Source organism: Camelus dromedarius, chromosome 7 (genome assembly GCF_036321535.1).
Source record: "Camelus dromedarius isolate mCamDro1 chromosome 7, mCamDro1.pat, whole genome shotgun sequence".
Taxonomy (NCBI): domain Eukaryota; kingdom Metazoa; phylum Chordata; class Mammalia; order Artiodactyla; family Camelidae; genus Camelus; species Camelus dromedarius.
Window position 1 is genome coordinate 12337238 of NC_087442.1, and position 21222 is coordinate 12358459.

A 21222-nucleotide genomic window follows, 5' to 3' on the forward strand; every position below is an offset into this window, starting at 1 on the left:
CCCTCTTCACCTGCTCCCTTGCTGAGTCACATCCCTGATAAGCAGATGCCACCTCCCTCTCAGGCTCCCCATGTAGAGGCCCAGTAATGACTGCTGTGTTTGTGTGATAGGATGGCCAGGTGATAGAACTATAGGAGAGCTACGGGTGAAAAGAAAATTTCTCACGTCCTCTCAGGACGCATTGACACTTTAGATCTTCCTCTCCCTGACATAGACTCTGAAGGTGTAGGTGACCAGAGTCGCAGCACAGAGTGGGACAAGCAAGACAGAGAGCAGCCCTTTTTGACAGCCTCCTCCAGAATGTCCCCTGGTTGCTCACTGCGATGTGTCTTTTGTTTTGTTTTGCTTTGTAACACACTTTTGTTTTCCCAACCCCAGTGAAACATTCTCATTTGTCTTAACTGGAGAAGATGGGAGCAGAAGGTTTGGTTACTGCCGAAGACTGCTGGTTAGTACATCCTGCTCTCAGTCAGCAAGAACCGTGTGCGGGGCCAGAGCTGGCTTCCTAAGGTTTCATTCACCATGTGCTGCAAGACAAGGGACAGGAGGTGTAGCAAGTTAATCAGGGTAGTTAAAAATGTGGAGGAGTATTTGGGGGCCCACCTGAGTCTTAAATGGTAACAATGTCTGTCTCCTTGGGGAGGAAAATATTTTCTCCATTGTTTTCCAGGGCAAATAAAAGACTTAAGCCAAATGTCTTTTCTAATAAAGTGTGCTAAATAGACCTTGACAGTTTAGAAAGAACATTCCTAATAGTCGTAAGGGCAGGAGAAGGATGGTTTTTATTATTCACACCACAAACAACTTGTCTCCTTCAGATCATTAACCGTTAAAACTCAGGAGCTTATTCCAATGAAATGACTATGCCAGAACAGTTTAGCACTTCTCTTTTTGAGGGCCATTTTCGGGAGAATCTTCAGTAGTGGCAAATCATTTTCCACTGAGATTATATTTTAGTTTTATAAATAGGCTAATATAATTTAGAGTCAAGAATAATGCATGGCACATCGTGGCTGTTCAGTAAATATTTGCTGAATTAGTGAATAAAAAGTATGGGTAATAATTTTAAAAAGTTAAGTGGGTAATAAATTTTGTTGATATAATTACTTCAGAGTTTAAGTATTGAGATTGATTTCCTTTTTGTTTTGAAAACTAGCTTAAAAATCAGTTTCCAAAAAGAATTTTCAGAAGTGATTTCTCATTTGGAATTATTATTATAATAAACATGTGGCCTCAAGGTAACTCCTTGGGAGGAACTACAGTGATTTGGGTAAACAAGTTAAGCCTTCTTATGTTATGGTTCTATAAGCCACATTGAGCACCTACTATGTGCACAGCACTCTTGATTTGGTCCCTTTGGGAGATATGTACTATGTAACCAGAAGTGCTTTCCACCTATAAGATCGGGTATTAGTAACTACTTACCTCACTGAGTTTCAGAAGCTATGGTGTGTTGGAGGAGGATATAGCTCAAGTGGTAGAGCTCATGGTCAGCATATACAAGGTCCTGGGTTCAATCCCCAGTACCTCCTCCAAAAATAAATAAATTACCCCCCCCCAAAAAAAAAGCTATGGTGTGTGGAAATGTCTGGTACACAATAGCATCGTGTCAGAAGCATCTGGTGTCTTTCCTTCCCTGGAGCTGGTAACACCCATTTCCTTGTGTTTCACTCCAAAAAGCCTGGTGGCAAAGGAAAGCGTCTCCCTGAAGTTTACTGCATCGTGAGCCGCTTGGGATGCTTCAGCCTCTTTTCAAAGGTGAGAACTTGGACCTCAGAGAAGGGAGGAGGAGAATGTAGAGCAGCGCCCAGGAGGACGCAGGAGACACCCCAACTTCCAGTGTTTATCATCTTATTCTCCACCTGTTTTCCTTCCCACTTCCTCCTCCGCCCTTCCTTGAGCCTACTCTATTCTGCAATCACTGGGACAGGAAATAAGAGTCGATGAAGGTCAAGACACAGAAAGTAGGGCAGAGGGGAGGGGGTCAAAGTAATTACAATTGAGGATGCGAGAGGCAGAGGGTCTTCCCAGAATGTTCCATGTGTTTTACTTTCCTTCTTCTAAGCATTGTCTCTTGTCATAATATATGTTGTATATATGTGTTGTGTGTGTATATCTGTTGTGTGTGAGATTTATTATTGTAATACTGCTCTAAGTCTATCAAAATCTTAATATAATTTGGTCCTTTTTTTGGAAAGTGAACCAAAATATCAAGACATAGGAATTGCTGTGTTGAATTGACTCATCTACCCCAGTCTTCCAGATTGGTGTGCAGGAGATAATTACTGAGCTATATGATGCTAATGTCAAGAAATAGGTATCATTTGCTTCCTATGTTAACCAGACATGAATATCTAATCCATGAATTTATTTTAAGTCATTCTTGAGCATTTATTTCAGTCTGAGATTTCTTTTGGGGAACTGAAGTCCTGGGTTTACTGTCCATGGATGTAAGCAGCACTTCCTAAAAGCATTCTGAAACAAAAATCTGCCCACCTGCTACCTGAATTCAGAGGAGGCCCAAGTTGTACTATGTAGTGTGACCTCTTGGCGTGGTAGAACTTGTACTTATATGCAAGTCTGATTGAAATAATTAATGGTATCAGTGTACTCTGAGTCGTGGTCTTACCTCCACTCCACCTAAGGTGGTAAGCCTTGTACATTACAGTCGGTCATTGACAAGCTCTAGCACAGTTATGCATCGCTGCTTATGCCAGTCTTTCACATGGGTTTGTTTAAGCATGGAAATAAGGCTCTAGATCGCAGTCTTTGTTGTTGTGAGAATGCGTATGAATGCCAGGAGTAAAACGGCTCATGTGAGTTAGCCCAGCACCCAAGGTGGCTTTGGAGTTCGCATAAGCTTCATGGCTGTGTCACGGGCCACGGATGCAGGGCAAGTAAACGTGCTAACATCCTCGTGTGATGCACGATCCTGCATTTTCATGTCAGTTTTGTGACCGCAGATTTTTTAGGAATGTAGTATGAAGACTTGCCAAAGACCACACAGCAAATATTCAGTATAGAACCAGAAACAGAGCTTTGGCTAACTGATTTCAAGAACTCAGGCTATTTCTAGGTGAGGAACAAGGGTGACTGAAATGGCAAATTGTCCTTTAGTACAGAAAGAGGAATCGTGGATAAGAACAGCTCTCAGAATCTCTGAAGGAAGGTGTAAATTCAGCTGTAGCACTGCTACGTAACACACCTCAGTGGCTTAAAGCAGCTGTCATGTATTCTCCCAGAGGGGTAGGCGGCTGGGGTCAGCTCACTGGTCTCTATGGGCTCCCTCCTATGCTGCTAGTAGGCTAGGGGCTGGTGATCTAGGCTGGCTGGTCTGGGCTTTAGGCTGCAAGTCTGGATTCAGGGACCTGATCTTCCTTAGACAGTAAATTGTCCCATGCGTGCTTCTCTCATGGCTGTGGCAGGGGCACAAGAGGGCAGGCAGAAACACACAGGGCAGGTCTCCTCAGCCCAGAACTGCATACGTCACTTCTGCCTCTTTCTACCAGCCTGGTGTTCCTCAACCTTTTTTTCATTTTTGCTCCCCTAAGCATCCTTTTTAGATTTTTTTTCCCCTTAATTGACTCCCCTCCCCATGAAATTATTTTTAATTTTTTGTTCTATTATGTTCTTTTTATTGCACTAAAATATACATAATATAAAATTTACCATTTTAACCATTTCTGAGTGTACATTTGATTGGCATTATGTTCATTCACATTGTTGTACAACCATCACCACCATCCATCTCCGGAACTTTTTCATCTCCCCGAAGCAAAACTCGGTACCCACTAAACAGTAGCTCCCCATTCCCTCCTCCCCCCACCCCAGCAGCCACCATTCTATTTTCTGTTTGTTTTGTGAATTCGACTGCTCTAGGTAATCTCATGTAAATGGAATCATACAATATTTGTGCTTTTGTATCTGGCTTATTCCACTTAGCATAGTGTTTTCAAAGGTCATCCATGTTGTAGCATGAGTCAGCATTTCATTCCTTATGGCTAAATAACATCCCGTAATATGAATATCACGTTTTGTCTGTCACTCGTCAGTTGATGGACATTTTAGGTTATTTCCATTTTTGATGATTGTGAATAATGCGATTATGAGCATTAATGTACAAATTTTCATGTGAACATATGTTTTCATTTCCTTGGTTAAACATCTGGGAGTGAAATTGCCGTGTTGTGTGGTGACTCTGTGTTTACCTTTCTGAGGAACTGCCAGACTGTTTTCCAACAGGGCTTCACCAGTTTACACTCCCACCAGGAGTGGATGAGGGTTGCAGTTTCTCGATTTCCTCACCAATACCTATTACCTATTTTTTCACTACAGCCATCCTAATGGGTATGAAGTGGTATCTCATTTGGTTTTGGTTTGCATTTCCCTAATGGCTACTTCCCCAGAGAAGTTTTAATTCCATGGATATATCACAGATCTGTTTAAGTACTGTGGCCCCTTAGAAGGCAACAGACCCTCATAATATGTAAGTTTGTTCACCACCATCCCCAAAACCAATTTTTACCCCCTTGAGGGCACTATTCCTCATTCCTCTCATTGAGAGTGCATATTGTAATCCAGTAAGTCACGTGGCCAAACCCATGTGATAAATAGGACAGTTTTCAAAGTCAAGGGGGCAAAGAACTACACTTCATCTCTTTAGTGGGAGGAACTGCAGTCACGTGGAAAAGCAGTGGCAGCGCAGAGGGGCGAGCTGGGGCCACACGCACGGGGTGAAAGAGACTGTAAGTGCAGCCTGACGCGGCCAGCAGGGCTTCCCCACAGTCCCTCAGTCTCCGCAGCAGGCCCTCTTCATCAGGAGCAGAGCCGCCCCTCAGTGACCTGGCTTCGGGGAAGCTGAGCTGCTTTCTGACCCTTGCAGATCCTGGATGAGGTGGAAAAACGACGAGGCATCTCTCCTGCCCTGGTACAGCCTCTCATGAGGAGCGTCATGGAAGCCCCTTTCCCAGCCCTGGGCAAAACCATCATTGTCAAGAACTTCTTGCCAGGATCTGGAACTGAGGTAAGTCCCTCAGACAGCCAAGCGCCTGGGGTCCAAGGCGCTGGCTTTCAGTGAGCTGTCACGTTCGTTGATGTCTTCTTGCTCCTCAGACTGGCCCAGACCACCCATCCATGAGAGCACCGTACTTTCCACCCTCAGTCCACTCCATCCAGCCCAGGATCCTGGCTCAGAGAGCAGCCCCCAGGTCTATAGCAGTGTGCAGTGTTTCTTCCATGATGTTGGCCTCGCAGATTAGGGACCTGCACTGAACTTCCTTAGCTTCTCTTAATAGTAAAACAGATTCTTTTCAAGGAAGACAAGCTCAGGTACTACTTTTTATTCATTCCAGACTTTGAAGCATGTCCCTTTCTTTGGCTGGGCTGGGATTTGATGCCAGAACTTGTATTCATCCTTCTCATTCCCTGTATGTGGCTCTGTGGGCATCAGAAGGCAGATCCCATTCAGCCTTGAGTGTCCAGTTCTAAAGGCCCTCAGAAAAGCAGGTCAATTCTGGAGACAGGGGAAGATGAGGATATGTCTGGTAAATTCTGGAACAACCCAACTTGCCAGCACAGAGAGGAGTAGTCTCCCTGTTGCTGGAGAATCCTAAACTGCCCCATGCCAGATGCAGGTGGCTTGTCCGTGGAGATGTTTACCTTAGTAGTGAGCCCCACTGTATGGGCAGCACCAGGCAGGTGCCATGCTGAGAGTAAGAACCAGTCTCCACTCACCGCGAAGAAGTCAGCTATTTCAAGAGAAAAACATGCACATGAGTAGTGACTTGAAATGAACTCAGGAACATTTCAACAAGCACAAATGAGAAGATACGCACGCTAAGCATACACCCTGAAAGACCCGTCATCAGGAAGGGATTGGTTGGGATTGAGTTCATCAGGAATCACCTTCCAGAGGAGGCGAGTCTTGGATCTGCTAGTCCTTCTGCATGAGCCTGTGGTTCCCATTCCAGCAGGTAGTGTCCCCTGTGAGATGGAGATGCTTTCCTGTAGGACTGCAACTGACAGGACATCAACAGTCATAGAAACCCCCTGTGCCGGGTCCAGATATGTCATTGACGGGGAGAGCTTACAGCCGTCTTGGGCCAAGAGCCACTGGTTCTGCCATCCTCTCCCCCACCTCCATGCAAACTGTCCTCATAGTCAACTGTGAGACTGGGTCCCTCCCAAACATACCTTCTTCCCTGGTCTCCTGGGATCTTTATTTTCTCAATCCCTCTTGTTTTCCTTTTTTTTCTTTCCTCTTTCCCCCGGCAATGGGTCACCTCTGCTGAGGACCTTGGAGCCCCAGGCCTGCAATGCTTGTGAGAGGCCCAACTGAGCAGGCAGGGCCCCTCCTCATGGCTGCTCCTGTTCCCTGGCAGGTGATCGAACTGTGCCGCCCTCTGGACTCCCGGCTCGAACATGTGGACTTTGAGTCTCTCTTTTCCTCTCTCAGCGTCCGACACCTGCTCTGTGTTTTTGCCTCCCTGCTTCTGGAAAGGAGGGTCATCTTCATCGCAGACAAGCTCAGGTACCAACCTTGGCTACTTCTGCTAAAGTGAACGACAGTCGGTCTCGCACTGTCTGGAATGTGCAGGGCAGTGATTGCCTAGGACTGCAGAGGAAGCTCCTCCGAGGTAGGAATGCGAACCAGCGGGCAGCTAAGACTGGGGGTTTGTGCGGCCCGCTGGTGGTGTAAGGTGAGGCGAGCCTGCACTTCTGTGCACTGCTTGCCCGGTACTTGGCCTACTTTTCACGTGCTCCGCTTTTTGTTGGGCAGCCTACCACGTGCTAGAGAAACAGGTGTAAAGCACACAGAGCTGTCCTCAGAGAGGTTTCAGTCTAGGCGGGGAATGGAGAAGTAAATCCAGTGCCGTGTTGTAGAGGTGGTATGTTCTGGAGACCAAGGAGGGTGCTTGTTCCCAGAGGAGGTGAGTTCCCTGAGTCTTAAGATGAAGAGCAGGTAGGGAGCACATTCCAGGCAAAAGGAGCTGCCTGTACAAAGGCAAGGAGACAGGGGAGGCCAAGAGCATCACCATCAGGAACTGCAAAGCAGCTCACTGTAGCTGAGCTGAGAGGAGAGCCAGAAAGTGGCAGGGCCCCATCACAGGAGGGCTGCAGGGCCATGCTGGAGACCCCAGGCATAGGCAAAGGCATCTCTTCCTCTCAATATTAAAATAAATCTCAGAGAGTCCCACACACAAACTCACTGCCCAGTCGGATGCTCCACACCCTAATGGTCATAGTCAGTGATTGCAAAGCCCAGGTCGTATATCACAGAAGATCCTGAAGGAGATGCAAATAGGGATTTGGGTTAATTCTGAACTTAAAAAAAAAAAAAGAATTCCTGGCATTTTCATCATTTCAAAATACTGAATCAGAGCCTTCTTTGCTTCGGGACTGAGGGTACAGATGCACGAGTCCTGGCTGCAACGCAGGAAGGGCTGGACTGTGGGGCCCGGCTAGAGAGGGGCCAGCCAACCAGGAGAAGGCAGATGAGGCCAACCCGAGAGTCCATCTGGAAAGAAGAAATGCCAAAAACACAAAAATCGAAGAACTGTGGTTTGGAGAAGAAATATGACTCCCAACTCTGGAAGACAAAAGGGAGGAAGAAGAAAAGGGAAAGAAGAATGGAAAAGACAAAATGTGTGTGAGTGGAGTCCATCAGGAGGCGCGGTGGGAAGTGGAATCCAGCCTTCTCGCCGCCGCAGCCCATCTGGTCACCTTGGTGACGTTCCTCTTTGGACGGCAGCCACTTGGCTATTCCCAGACTCCTCCCACCCTGCTTTTGAGTTAGCTGTTCACTTCTAATGTCATAGTTACTGTACTCCCTGTGTTCTTCTGTCAGCTCAGGAAGCAAGCCCAGCCTCTAAGCCTGCAGCTGGTGCTGGGTGCTGGGCAGCTCTCCAAGCTCCCTGGGCACTAGGGAATTCAGACCAGAGAGTTCTCAAGGTCGGGGCCCTGGAAGCTAAGGATGAGTAATAACCCTTCAGTGACAGGGATCAGATTTCACAGTAACTGTCTGTATCCTCTGGAAGCCCCAGCCACCCACCACTCCCCCACCATCTTTAGTTGTAGAATTCTCAGGCTTTACTTTGGAGGAAGGAAAGTGATCTCAGAAAGGCCCAGCAGCAGTGGGGAGGGGGAAATGGTCCCTTGAGGCGCTTGCTTCTGGATTGAAGATGTTAGGTTCAGGCAGGGTCCAGCCTGAGAATACGTCTGAGAAGATGGGTGTGGCTGGAGAGGAGCAGGCCAGCCAGGTGTGTCCCCCACCCCGACCCAGGCTTTCTTTGGCGGGAAGAGGAACAGAAAGTACCGTCCATTTTTCTCATCAAGGTACAAAGAAAGAGAAGGTGGGAACAGAAAGGGAGGGGAGCCTCATCCAAGACAGATGCACCCCTGAAGGGCAGCAGAGGGCACATGTCAGAGGCTCGGGGCACCATAACACCTGGGAGTGCTTATGACAAAGATGTCTGGGAAGGGTCTTGGCCCCCACTACCTTGTCCCTGGACAGATTTCTGAGCTGACAGGTTAGACTCTGGGCCCTCACACAGAGCTTCTGTAATGAGACAACAGAACATGAAGGGACCCCAACCCCAAAAACGGACCCAGCCCTTCATTGTCCTGGTTGGTTCTCCCAGCCCTCTCTTCTCCTGCTCTGGGAGGAGACAGGTCACCACGGGGGTCTGATTGGAGGGACTTCCTCTCCTCACCTCACCTCCCATGGTGCTTGGGATTCCACCCTGATAGGGTTAGTCTCTTGGAGCAGCAAACACCTCTCAGAGGGGTGAAATGCCAGCTGTGGCCGCTGCAAGCTGTGGGCGCTTGCATAGGGCGCTTACTGCCCTCTAGGTGTCTTCTTTTGCAGCAGCTGCCAGACATGGGGCACTGAGGAGATGGGATTTTTGTAGAGGAGGAGGAGGGAGCAGTAACGTGGATAATTTTGGTGCCCTCCTTGGGTCCAGAGCCAGGCCATGCTGCACTGACTATTGTGTGTGTGCGTGCATGTGTGTATAAAATACCTAAGTTACATTTTTAGACCCTTTCCAGCATTCAGACTTGCACGGCCATCTCTCATCATGCAGGAGGGGCCTTCCTAGAGTAGGGAGGAAGCCTAGCCTGAACATGCTCAGCTGTTGGCCCTGGGTCTCCTCATTTAGGAAACAAGGGTTTGTCTGTGCCCAGCCTTTGTAGCTCTGACTTGCTAGGGCTCTGGTGTGTGTCCCCAGAGGCAGCCATGATTCTCCTGTTACAAAGGGCTCCAAGTGTTCCATCTCTTGCCCAATAAATTAATCTTTCCATTCAATACAAGCCCCACACAGACCTGAAGAAGTGGGAAAATAAAGAAAGAAGGGCCCTTAGAGCTTGGAGGCAGGAAGAGAGCGAACCTGATGAGAGTGACAGCCACGCGACGTGAGAGCTGGCGCACCGAGCGTCGCTCCTGCACCAGGCTGGGCCAGGGGTTTGCCCTGCCTTCTTTCAGGATCTCAACAGCTCAGTCAGATAGGCTTTACTTGTAGGAAACTAAAAGAGGTTGTCACTTTGCTCAAGGAAGCTGTCAGCAGGAGGGCTGGGATTCAGACTTGGGCAGCTGGCTCTGGAGGCTGCCGTGGTCTGGGGGTGGGGTGGGGGCAGTGTCTGGGGTGCTGTCTGTCTGCAGAAATACATCAGGAATGTCTTTTTAAAAACAAGCCATTAGGACCCCCTTCGTGCTTGGTAGTTAGGTAGGCCAGAATTGTCTCCTGAAGAAGCTAAGACATCTGTGCTTTTCTCCTCAGGGCCCACCCACCCTTCCAGCCTTTGGCCTTTCCAGCCGGGGCCCCAGTGAGGCAGGTGGACTCTTCAGAGACCCCCAGTCTCTCCCAGTTCTGGAACTCTGACTCCGTGGGCTGGGGTCTCCAGGCCTCCTGGAATTGTGCTGCTTAGCGTCTGCCCTCCCAGAAATCCTGGTCCAGAACCTGCTAAGCCCGCATTCCTGACCCAGGACGCATCCCCTTCAGGCACCCTGTGCTTTCCAATGTGTCCCCGGGGACGACCACCTCATCTACCCAGCTGTGAAATGTGGGGGTGTAGACTGTGTAATTTCCACAGGATCCCTCCAGTTCAGATGCTCTGTGAGTCTGTGAACATGGTACTGAGGGAAAGTCAGCCCCAAAACCAGACATCTCCCCACCCCCACCCTTAAGTGCCAGGGGATTTGATTCTGGACAGCATGTCCCTGCTACCACTGCCTGCCTTAGAGGGATTCTAACCATGGGCACGTCGGAGCTGGTGAGAGGCTGAGGTAACTGAGTGCTCATCTCATGCCCCTCTTCACCTTATTTGGGTTAAAGATACACATTCACCATGTGTGGATCTGCTGTCACGGGATTCCCAGGCCTCCGCTCTAGACGGCGCTCAGAAGTCAGGGGCAGCATCTACACCTCCTCTTGCAGCTACAGCTGCCTACTTCTGGGGGGTACTCAGCTCAGCCTTCTCTTTTGGGGTCTCTCTAACCTCAGATGTGCCCCCTCCCCTAACAGGCCCAGTAAGCCAGCACAGGAAGCCTGCTCCCACGTGAGACGGGGACCTAGCTAATGAGCACAGCACAGCAACGCCACCAAAGAGTGTGGTGCGTGTAAAGTTAGTGAGAAAGCTGGAACCCACCTTCTCTTCCCCAGCCTGCTCCGCTTAAGGGCATTCCCTTGGGAGGAAGGAGTGGCCACTGAGTTCTGACTTATGGGAAAATGGCTATAGGGAATGGAAGTGTTTTGGGGCCAGGCTGTGACAAACAAGTGGTTGGCCCCAAGCTGTCTGACCTGGAAAAGTCTATGAAGAAAGCCTGCAGCGTAAGTTCCTGCTGGTCCTTTCATTCTCATCACCTGGCCCCACTCTCTCCAGGCTGTACGTGCACTGATTTCTAGCCCTGCTCAGAAGTAGAAGCCGGCCTCTCCTGATTTCCATCTGTAGCCCCAGTCTTCTCAAGACCACAGAGCAGGGCATGAGAACAGGGAACGCCGCCAACTCAGCGAGTGGCCTTGTGAGATCCCAGAGTGGACGTTAGCTTGCTTTAGGCCTGTAGTCACTGCCATCAGTGCCCTTCCCCACCACATAATTCACTTACTAATTGTTACTAGTGCATCTGCCCACTGCAAGAGGAAATAGCAGGGAGTTGTGGCAAATATTGCATGAGTTATTAAAGAGTTTTAAGTTGAGCCAAAAATCTATCAAATTTAGAATAACATTTTTGCTCTGTTTCATCTTTAGGGTGGACATTGAGTGTTTCTTAAAACTGTCAGGCCAAAGTTTGGCAGATGGAAAAGAAAGAATTTTGTTGTGATGGCTTGTTCTGTTGTCATAACAACCCAAATAAATATTTTCCTATACCCTTTTCTTCATTTCCCTGATGATAAACATTTTGTTTTTTAGCTTATTAATTTCAGTTCCCAAAGTTTTAGCTAAATGTACAGACTAGGCTGAATAATAAAATCAGAGCTGCACATAAACAATGTGTACAAAAGTTTTAGACGGGACAAAGTTTTTAATATTCAAGAAATGTACTTTTTATCTTTTTGGAGTGCGTTAAGACCAGAAGCTGAATGACAGACTTCTAGCTAAGGACAAGTAGGATTAGGCGGTCCAATCTTGCTGAATAATAGAGTTTGAACCTTGGCATTGACATGAAGTAACTACACAAATAAGTCCACGTGTAGCTGTGCACCTTCATCTTGTGGGCTCCCTTGGGTTCATTTTTAACCAGTTTCTGTAAGCTTAAAAGGGGTCCCATGTCCTATGAAGAATCAGTTGCACCGGCAATGTTTGCTGTCTCAGGAAAAGGTTGGCCTTGTGAGCGTGCTCTCTCCAGGCAGGTGAGTTTGCCAAGGCCTACCCGAAAGTGCGACCTGGGGCCATCTTGCCAATAGTCTGGCATCCAGAACACAACTTCAGATGTCCTCGGAGAGGCTGACAGAGTCTTAGAGATAACGTTTAATTCAGCAAAGTCCTATGGAAAATGCAGTTGTAATAGCACAGTGCCATCAGACTGATTACATATTGAGCATTAACTATCTATTTTGCCTGTGAACACCAGGAAGATAACATTTGAAGCAAGATTTAGACAATAGCATAACCACAAATTGCCTTCAACTCCAAACCCATCACTAACAGAACCGCGGGCTGGAAGCTCGCTCCGGTTCCTCTCTCCGAGCCAGGTCCCTCCCTCCGAGCCAGGTCCCTCCCAGGCTGTGCCAGCTTTGTGTGTAGTCTTTTGGGGGCTTGACTGCGGCAGCTTAAAGACTCTCCGACACTTGTATGTGCTGGTTCCTCAGAATGAGTTATCACCATTGCTCTTCCGTCCTGTCTCCACTAATGAGCTGGAGAATTACCCTGCAGTGACAAGCCGAGGTTCGTTTCTCACCTATTTCCAGCTCCTGGCTCCTGTTTCCGGTTCCTGGCTCTCTCTGTCTCCTGTAGTTCGTAGATGTTAAAGCTGGAAGGACACTAAAAATTAGCCTGCTTTCCTCACATTACAGATGAGGAAGCTGAGGCCTGGAGAAAGACTTTAGCTGAGATCACACAGGGAGTAGCAGACTCAAGTTTTCTTTTTTTTAATCCTTTTTTTGGCAGGGGAGGGTAGGGGGAGGTAATTAGGCTTATTTATTTTTTTATTTAATGGAGGTACTGGGGATTGAACCCAGGACCTCATGCATGTTAGGCATGCAGTCTACCGCTGAGCTGTACCCTCCCCCTCAGACTCAGTTTTCTTGAGGCCCAGCCTGTGCTCTTTTTAACTTGATGACATTACTTCAGAGTTTGAAAGTACAGTAATGGAAATACGGCAGCCACTGCATGCTGACATCCACCTCCCACTAGGTCTCACCAGGCACCAGACCAGATCAGAGTTACCTATTTTCACTCATGTTCCTAGGAGTGATGCACCAAGAGACACTTTGCTTGGAACGCCAAAGCATGCTGATGCGCTCATCCTCAAATTCTTGGGGTCTAACTCTGGAAACTCATTGTTTACTTTTCTGGTAGCATCTTAGAGAAAGCTCTGTGCTTGATTCTTTCTGGTTCCTAGGTGAGTTGGGAGGCTGCTGAGTATAGTAACCCCACATATGGCACAAGGGGTTAGTAGCAACCAGAACCAAAGCGTCTTATGCAGGAGAACTCTAGCACTCACAAAGTGTATCCTGATGTCTCTGGACTGATGCCTCAACCCTCAGGAACCACCACCGAATAGCAAAGCATTCTGGGACCTGACCCTTCTCACCTGTGCCCATCTTTTAACCTTGTGGCCCAGCTAACCTCCCACTGGGGCATCTCCTCCCTCCCTCGCTTTTGTACAAATTGATCACAGCTGCGGGCCCTGGCGTTCCTCTCCTCCACCCCAACTGTAATGCGAGCCAGCTGCCAGGGCTCTCTTCTTAGGACTTCCTTCAGAAATGCTGCCTCTCCTCCAACCAGCAGATACTCATTAAGGCTACAGCCAAACTTGAAGAGTCAACCTTAGTATCCCCAAAACCATGCGTAGACTATTCTTGGCACATTTCTGAGAAACCACCAATCCTAGCAATGCCCACACCCCATGGAAGGTTCCTCTAACCTTCATGAGTTGGGGAATAAAATTTCATTAGGGCTACACTCAGAATAATCCCCTCTTTACTCGTCTACCATTTATTTTGGGGGAAGAGCTGCCACTAGCTGTATTATTTGCAGAATCTGACCTTTCCTTGCAGTGTTTCAAGAGGCAGAACTTTTTTAGAACATTGGCGTGGGCTGGAGAGCAAGAGGGATGACACCCCGCCCAGCACTGCCTGCCGGTCGTGTTGCTCCCCACGCTCTGTGCTCCACACGTGCCAGCTAATACGGCAGCAGGGGAACCAGGCGTAGGACATTGGGAACCAGCTGCAACAGCGAATCAGACCATTGATAAAGCAAACAAACAAACCAATTCTTAGGAGTAATCAAGTGGCAGCACCTACTTACATGGCCAACAGGTGCCCCAGTTGAGTTGTCATTTGTACCCATCAAAACTGAATACTGTCCTTTAACTCCCTGCCTTCCGATTAAATGAATGAATTTCTTTCTGTAACATTTATTTACCCGCCCTGTGTATCTAGCACTGGCATTGCTTATCATTTTTTTCTAAACTTGCTCCAGCGGCCTTCCCCATCCAGCTGGTTCACACTCACCGCAGCTGACCCGGGTGCCCCCCCCCCCCCGGCACAGCAGGGCAGCACGGGGCTCCAGCCAGGACACACAAAGTGCCGCAGCGGCAGAGAGACGGGAGAAACCCTCTATACTTTCTCCTTCTAGGGTTGAGGCCAAAAGAGAGCAAAAGGGCAGAAGGCCTTTTCTTTGAGTTGGGAAAAAAAGTTAAACAGATTGATTTTTCTATTGCAGTGATTGAGAAAACCCCAAAGGCTTCTCGCTGCGCCTCTTCGTGCCTCCATTCCTCATCCTTTTATCTCTTTTACTTCCTTCCGTCTGCAGGACTCTTCCCTCCCCACCCTGCCCCCACCCTGAATGCAGAGGTTACCTTCATCTCTTACAGCCTCGGATTCTTTAGCTGTAAAATTCAAAAGAAGATGCACTCTAAAATCTCTTCAAGTCTAAAATTCTGTAATTCTAAAACTTCCCTGGAGTCAAAAATTCTTAAACCGCAACTTTGAAATGTAAAAAAAAAGAAAGAAAGAAAGAAAGAAAAAACTCAGACACAAGTACTGCATTTTTATTCTTCTTTAGTGAATTGACTTAAGTGAGAGTTTCACTTGCTGAAGGGACCCAGGATGACAGCATCCAGACCATCACATGATCGACTCTTTCTCCCAATAATATTTAGGAACTTATAAAAATGTGCTATAAAAAGAGGTGGATTTCATACACAAGGCTTCATTCAGGGAATTCCTTCTAAGGCTCTCTTTTAAGGGACTCTGTCTAGTCACTAGGAAATGAAACCCAGCATCCCAGTAAAACATGTAACATATCCAAATTCCAACTCAACCATCACTGTCTACCTGCCTCCACCCCCCAGTTCTGTAGCTCAGATCATTGGCTTCCAAGCCTTCTTACTGCAGTCTGCAATGAGAAATACATTTTACATTCAGACCCAGTGTACACCCCACATAATACACACAGATAGTTATTTACAACCGGGGGGAAAATGAAGCACACTCTCTTATTTTCTATTCTATTCTTTTTGTTTTTGTTGTTTTTAATGCCAATAACAACCCACTGAAATTATTTCAGGACCCATTAATGGGTCCTGCACTAGACACAACTCTCCTTGTTTATATGTTAACATCCTTCTAGTTTTCTAAGTCATGACCTCCCACCTATAGTACTTGGCAGGTCTGTTTTGTAAACTGGCCAGAATACAGATTCGTCCTAAAATCAAAAAGTTTTAGAACGAAGTGAATTCATCACATTCAGGGATCTACAAATTGTAAGCAATTCACTAGCAGTATCAACATTCTTGAATATCTGGGAGAAAGTGATGCCTTAGGAAAAAAAAGCTTCTCTGCTTTTCAGGAAGCTACTTTCAGAAGTCACTTCACCCCAAGCTGCTGGCTGAATTACTGATGTTGCTCTCCTTGGAATGAGTCCTAACTTTCTGTCTCATTCTTACTCAGCTGATTAAGAAGGTATTATGGTGACAGAAACAAAATGTTGGGAGATCATCTTTCTTATTTTGGGGGCGATCGTTTGAAAGAAAAGGCAAGACCAAATATCAGTGAAATCTGTGGATGGTATGCTACTAAGAGGCATTTCATGACTCCAGGGAGCATTAGGAGATTGATTATTTGCTAAGACAGAGAACAGGAAGGTTAGGAGACATGCTGATAAGTGAACAAGATTCAGCATTACCCTTATTAGGTTAGGGGCCCCCAAATGGGGGCAGGATGGAAAAGAGCACCAGTGTAGATTTTAAAGATGTCTCAGGGGATGCTAGATTCAGAATAACTCACTAGATTCGGAGGAAGCTAAATGATTTGGGTGAGGGTCGCTTTTTTTAATTGTGGTGAAATACATATAACCATAAGATTTACCATTTTAATCATTTTTAAGTGTACACTTCAGTGGCATTAAGTACATTCCGAGTGTTTGCAACCGTCATTACAGTCCATTTCCAGAGCTTTTTCCTGCTCAACTGTACCCTTCAAACAGCAGTGCACCACTTCCCCTCCCCCAGCCCCTGCTAACCTCTGTCCTAGTTTGTCTCTATGAATTTTCCTAAGTCCCTAATATAAGTGGCATCATACAATATTTGTCTCTTTCTGCCTGGTTTAAATTACTTGCTAGCCAATAGCTTTTAATCTACCTCTTTTCTCCTTAAGTAAGCCAGAGCTAAGTGATTTTTTTGTAAATGGGCTCAGAAAAGTTTTATGACAGTGAGATTATAGGTGCCGGACATCACGGGAACCCAGTAAAGGAACATTCATCTATACAGAACTCAGCTTCCTTGCAACTTTACGAAAACAGAGCACAACTGAGAACAAAGGCAAACGTTCAGAAGTTGTCCTAACAAATGAAATGCTGGTTACAGGGCCCACGCCCTGAAGATGACTCAGTACATTCACAGGAGGCTCCACTGGGCCCTCATTTTTGCTTTATTCTTACGTTTATTCTTACGTTGCTTTATTCTAACAAGCTTCTACAGTTTCCAATCCCATAACATCCTAGAAACAGCATATTAAAGTGAGAGGAGAGGGAACTGCTTTAAGCAGGCTCGCTAGCACTGAGAAATGATTGCAAGGAAGTAGAGAAATCCGGACCCACCCATCTTGGGAGCCCACCAGTCGTCACTGTGTTGCAGCAGGTAGAACTGATGTCAAAGTGATGATCCCAGAAAATCTACCCATTCACTCAACAAACTGAGCATGAATCCGGGCACCGTGCAAAGCGCTGTGGATCATGATTAATAAGGCCCAGCGTTTGCCTATAAAAGACTACATTATGATCATCCTTTAAGAGAGACTCCGAATATTTCTCAATGTTCTTTTTCTATGTTTTGAATTCTGGGCAAGAAGAAACTGTACATGAGTTTTACTGTTACACAGCTGAGTCATTTGGAGTGGAGGGCTGCACGTGAATACTAAAGGATTTCCCTGTTTTCCCGCATCACACCTACGTATTGATACTTGGCTGAGAGGCCATGTCTTAGGATACAAAGCATCTTCAATAAGAGAAGGAGCTCCCATGAGAAAAGATGTTTTGGGTGTGTTGGGGGCGAGTGGGGCTTGGGGGGTGGAGTGTGAACATTTCTTTCCGTGGACGCTGCCCACTCTGTGAGCCTGAGTGGCCCGTTCTCCACACCCTCCCTGAACCGGCCCTTTCTCCCCGCCTCTTCCCGGCTGCAGCACCCTGTCCAAGTGCTGCCACGCGATGGTGGCGGCCATCTACCCCTTCACCTGGCAGCACACTTACATCCCGGTGCTGCCACCTGCCATGATAGACATCGTGTGCTCACCGACCCCGTTCCTCATCGGGCTGCTCACCAGCTCACTGCCACTGCTCAGGGAGCTGCCACTGGAAGAGGTGAGCTCTGGGGGTGTCCCCTGTGCCCTCCCTGTGGGGAGCAGAAGCAGAGGGGAGGTGTTGGCTAAGGCTCTGCAAGCAAGTGGTCAGGGGAGCAAGGGGTCCCCAAGGCTTTGTCAGTTAGCACCCCTGCTCCTCCCTTCCAAGTCTGCCTCAGGAGACCCCCCCCGTGACCGCAGATTCCATTTCCCCTCTAAATGCCATGAACACCCATTGAGAAGGGTAGAAATCAACTTAACCAGATTTTAAAATACATAACCCATAAACAGTCATCTGCCCTATCCTTCTCCCCTCTACCCCTCAACGCCGAGGGAAGAAGTTATCTTTGGACTAATAACGAAGTTGACCAAGACTGTGCTCCTACAAATAGATCCTTTTTCATGTCAGTTAAAAAGACAACAACCAAAATGTTTTTAATGATCAAGTTCTGGATTTTCAAGTTAGCATCCAGAGTGAGGAAAGCCCTACTTGGAATTTCCATGGTTACTTAGTCCCAGCCCCTTTCTCTAAGTAGTCTCTGTCCCTGTGTACTGAGAATTCCCAGCAGTCAGATGAAGACTAAATGATGCTGTGCAGTCCTGAACCCCAGGGGAGCGCCTGGCCCTGACATCCTCCCCATGTCCCCAGATTCAGCTCCTCTAATTGCCCAGATAGTCCTAAAGTCCCATTCAGTATCCACCTGCACACTCAGCTCTTCGAGTGTGGCTTTGTGAACTGCACCGTTTGCCCGGGTACCCTGCGATCCCTACCAGGGCTCATTTCAGCCCAGGAGTGTATGAGAGAAGGAAGCAGAGCACTCCGTCAGCTCCTGGGCACGGTCTCTGGGATGTGTTAGAACCCATGTTTCCAGCTGTTGGTGGAATCGTGGTGGCCATCCCGGCCCTCTGCTCATCCTCTGTCACAGCCAGTGGCCTACACTGAGGCCTGAGACTGGGCACTTGCATGATCCATGGGCCAGCATCCCCTTAAGTTCTGCACCCCACGCCCCTCACTCGCTTCACCCTAGTTCTGGCCTGGGGTCCCAGTGAGGAGGGAGGGAAAAGGCGCTTTATCCCGGAAGCCCAGCACCTGCAGCAGGACTTACAGTTCGGACGGGCCCAGTCCTCTGGGCCTCTCTCCTCCTACCCCATTGAGAGAAATGACAAGGCTGCTTGTGTAGCTGGAAGGAAAGGGGGGGTGCTGGGGTGGGGAGTTGCAGAGTTGCGTGAAATGGGAACAAACGGGCTCTAGCCTCTGTCACCACCTCAGGAACTCACACACTAAAGAACAGTCTGAGAGGCTCTGCCTTAGCCCATCCAGGAACAGGGCAGGGAGTCCAGCCTGGGGCCCACACGTGTCCCAGCCTGCGGTAACAGTGTTGAAAGCATGTGTTTCTGAGGAGCCCTTTCACCCACCTCCCCTCTTCATCACTGTGGCTACAGTGGCGATGTCTGGAAACCACAAGTGGCCCACTCCACCCCCACCCCAGCTGCCTCTCTGGTTGCCAAGAAGGAAGAAGGCTGAGTCCATCTCTATACGCCAGGTGCCCTGTTAACAATAATAGTCCCTTTTCTTCTTCCCGTAGGTCCTTGTGGTTGACCTCGTCAACAATCGGTTCCTCAGACAGGTGAGTAAGAAGGCCAGCCTCCCCCCACCGCTCTGTCTGTTTTCATCTCTTTGTTGTTTGGGCCTCAGCTTTCCAGCTCTGAAAAGGCTCCCGGGTGGGCTTGGGACTGCAAGACAGGCTGGCGGGCTTGGGCGATCCTTGGCCAGGGCTGGACTGAGGACAGGGAAGGAGGCAGAGGCCAAAGAGGAGAGATTTGGACAAAGGATTGATTGGCACGTGTTCTGTCACAGAATGGTTTCCTAACAATTAGAATCTTTGTATAGGTTGTAACTATAAACACTTGTCTTTTTCAACATGCTTTTAAATAATGTTTGATAATAAATTTCATGACATACAATATAAAGTGGAAAAAATCAGAATGCAAAATTATATACATTATTTTGCTGATCTTGTTTTTTTTTAAAGGGTAAGAACAAGAAAAATATATATATATATATATAACTCTAAAAAAGATTAAAAGGAGAACTCACCAAAACATTAATGCTGGTTGTCTTCAGGTGGGAGACTGAAAGAGAGACAGATTATGAATGATTTTAAATTGTTTTTAATACTTTCATATATTTTCTATAATGATCATAAACTATTTTTATTATCAGAGAAAGTAATACACATTTAATTTTTTATTGTCACTTGCCAGAAAGGCCTAACTCCTGTCAGATCCTGCAAAGTATCATTACATTAAGGTTTTCTGGGCATTCTGAAGGACTGCTTTTAAACTTGGAGTGGCCACTGAAAAGTTATGCATGTTAATGCCATTTTTTATCATTAATTTCATCTACTTTCACTTCCCAAAGGCCATCCTGGTAGGCCTGTGGCCCTCCTGCTCTGAGACCCAGATCATAAAGCCAGCTTTGAATCGTACGGTTATCTGCCCTGACCAACGGCCCCTGATTAGAACTAGTCACCCTTTGTGGTGGGGCGGTGGAGGGGAGGTGGCAGTGGGAATCATTTACTGAGTAACCACTAGGTGCCAGACACTTTCACAAAGTAATTGTATTGCATTTAATCTTTTTTTCCCAGCGTTAGTATTATTGACATATAACATATGTAAGCTTAAGATGTACACAACACGATGATTTGATATATGTATGTACTGAGAAATTATAACCACAATACGATTAGTTAACACCTCCATCCCCTCACATAATTACCTTTTTCTGGTGTGTGGCAATAAGATTTAAGATCTATACTCGTAAAAGCTTTCAAGTATATAATACAATATTGTTAACAATAGTCACCAAGTTACACATTACATTCCCCAGAATTTCTTCACTTTATAGCTGGAAATTTGTCCACTTTGACCAACATTTCCCCATTTCCTTCACCCCTCAGTCCCTGGTAATCAACATTCTACTCTCTATTTTTATGAGTTCATTTTTTTTAGATTTCACATACAAATGAGAACTCACAGGATTTATTTTTTGCTGTCTGATCTGCTTCACTTAGCATAATGCTCTCAGGGTCTTCCATGTTATCAGAAAAGGCGATATTTCCTTCTTTTTATGGCTAAATAATATTCCATTGTGTGTATGTGTGTGTGTATATATATACATGTTTATAAAAATGTCTATTCATGTCCTTTGCCTATTTTTTTTCTATTGAGTTGTATGAGTGCCTTATGTATTTTGAATAGTAACCCCTTATCAGATAAATGACTTACAAATGTGTTCCCCGTTCTGTAGGTGCCTTTTCAGTTTGTTGGTTGTCCTGCTGTGCAGAAGCGTTTTAGTGTGACGTATTCTCGCTTGTTTATTTTTGCTTTTGTGGCTTGTGCTTTTGGTGTCATATCCAAAAAAACTGTTGCCAAAATCACTGTCAAGGAGCTTGTCACCTATGTTTTCTTCCAGTAGTTTTACAGTTTCTGGTCTTACATTTAAATCTTTAATCTGTTTTTTTCAATCCACATAATTTTTGTGAGTGTTACATGATAGGGGTCCAATTTCATTCCTTTGTATATGGATGTCCAGTTTTCCCAACAACATTTATTTAAGAGACTGTCCTTTCTCCACTGAATATTTAGCTCTCTTGTCAAATATTATTTGGCCAGATATGTATGGGTTTATTTCTGGCTCTCCATTTGTCTATGTGTCTGTTTTTAT

At 46.8% G+C, this 21222-nt stretch overlaps 1 protein-coding gene across 3 annotated transcripts in view; it reads left to right on the top strand.

Annotated features, from left to right (window-relative positions):
- DENND2A (DENN domain containing 2A) overlaps positions 1-21222 on the top strand; it is an 87687-nt gene that overhangs the window by 59385 nt on the left and 7080 nt on the right. For all 3 annotated transcript variants that reach the window (XM_064487297.1, XM_064487298.1, XM_010983197.3), the window contains 6 exons: positions 379-448; positions 1681-1758; positions 4883-5023; positions 6381-6529; positions 17340-17517; positions 19082-19123. In XM_064487297.1, coding sequence (XP_064343367.1) covers positions 379-448; positions 1681-1758; positions 4883-5023; positions 6381-6529; positions 17340-17517; positions 19082-19123 — 658 coding nt within the window. The remainder of the gene's footprint in view (positions 1-378; positions 449-1680; positions 1759-4882; positions 5024-6380; positions 6530-17339; positions 17518-19081; positions 19124-21222) is intronic.